General features: G+C 39.6%; 1 protein-coding gene across 1 annotated transcript in view; it reads right to left on the bottom strand.

Annotated features, from left to right (window-relative positions):
• Window positions 1-299: 299 nt before the first annotated feature.
• The window catches only part of LOC101649418 (olfactory receptor 4C16-like), a 4,946-nt gene continuing 3,869 nt past the window's right edge, over window positions 300-1,376 (bottom strand). The window contains exons 2-3 of the mRNA XM_004708476.1: window positions 863-879; window positions 300-527 (exon numbers count right to left, since the gene is read on the bottom strand). Coding sequence (XP_004708533.1) covers window positions 300-527; window positions 863-879 — 245 coding nt within the window. The remainder of the gene's footprint in view (window positions 528-862; window positions 880-1,376) is intronic.

Consider the following 1,376-nt stretch of genomic DNA (forward strand, 5'->3'; position numbering starts at 1 on the left):
GCCCTGCTTCCAACGTCACCTTGCTGCTTCACTGGTCTGCAGCCATGTGAGTCTGAAGAGGGCTCTGGCTAGCATCAGACACATAGACTTGAGTTGGGCTGGGCAGAGATGCCTTCCTCATGTAACATGACTTCTTGATATAAAGTTCTTTCTTTATATCACACGCATATAAGTGTTACTGCTTTTGGTTCTCTGGACCACCAAGCCTAACAGAATGAGCAAAATAACCCTAAAGAAGCTAAACCAATAATATCTAGAACTTGAACAGCAAAAATGCCCAAAGAGCCTGACTCGAGGGTTCAGGTAAGAAAAAGGTCGACAAAGGAAAAACCATTAGGCACGCAAGATACACTGATCTCTCTCCTCAGCTGTCCACTTGAATTTTTGGCAAGTGTATTAAAACTTTCCTTTACTTTGTGGAACGATTGTCCTTTTACTTTCAACAAAACTTTTCTACTCTTTGCTGCATGCTGTCTCTTGGCAGAATTCTTTTTCACAAGAAAACTTATAACCACTGTGGTACCAAACTATTACAGAAACACAGCCAAACTGACACATTTTATCCCAGTGAGACCTATGTCAGACTTCCAACTTAGATGTTGTTGTTGTTGCTAGGTGCCACCGAGTCAATCTGATCAATAAGGATACTATTCACTGAACATCACACTGCCTGGTCATGGTGCATTCTCACAATTGTTTGTACGCTGGAGCCGGGCCCAATGTTGCAATCACTGTGCCAATTCATCTTGTTGATTGCTTCCTCTTTCTCACTGCCCCCTTACAATTCAAATGTGCTCATTCTCCTTCAGTCTTCCTAATTCAATCTCCAACTTTCACATGAATATAAGGGAGTTAAAAATACCACGACTTGTATCAGATACACCTTAGTCCTCAAAGAAACATCCTTGCTTTTCAGTATTATTATCGTCTTAGTTTCACTTCATTAATTTTGTGAGGCCCATGCATATTCATTGTATAATTAGGGTCCTTCAGTGTATGAAATCCAAGACAGATAAACACTTCAGAAATAGTAAAAGGAGTAATGATTCCTGGAGGGTGAAGAGGGGTGGGGTGAGACCAATAGCAATGATGACTCTATAACCCCACTGGAGGGGAATGAATTACAGAACTATAGGTGAACAAATACATTGAATGGTGTAAAATATGGCAAAAAAAAAACCCAGATAAAATATTATAATATAATATAATAAATGGTTTCTGGGGGGTTACGGTGGGGGGATAAAAGGGGGCTGATATCAAAGCATTCAAGAAGCAAGAAAATGTTCTGAAAATGATGATGGCAGCGATTGTACAATTATGCTTGTTCTAACTGAATTGTGGATTGTTATAATACATGTAAGAGCTCCCAATAAAAT

The sequence above is a fragment of the Echinops telfairi genome, unplaced genomic scaffold (genome assembly GCF_000313985.2).
Source record: "Echinops telfairi isolate 266 unplaced genomic scaffold, ASM31398v2 ScPeMD7_60;HRSCAF=208, whole genome shotgun sequence".
NCBI classification, from domain to species: domain Eukaryota; kingdom Metazoa; phylum Chordata; class Mammalia; order Afrosoricida; family Tenrecidae; genus Echinops; species Echinops telfairi.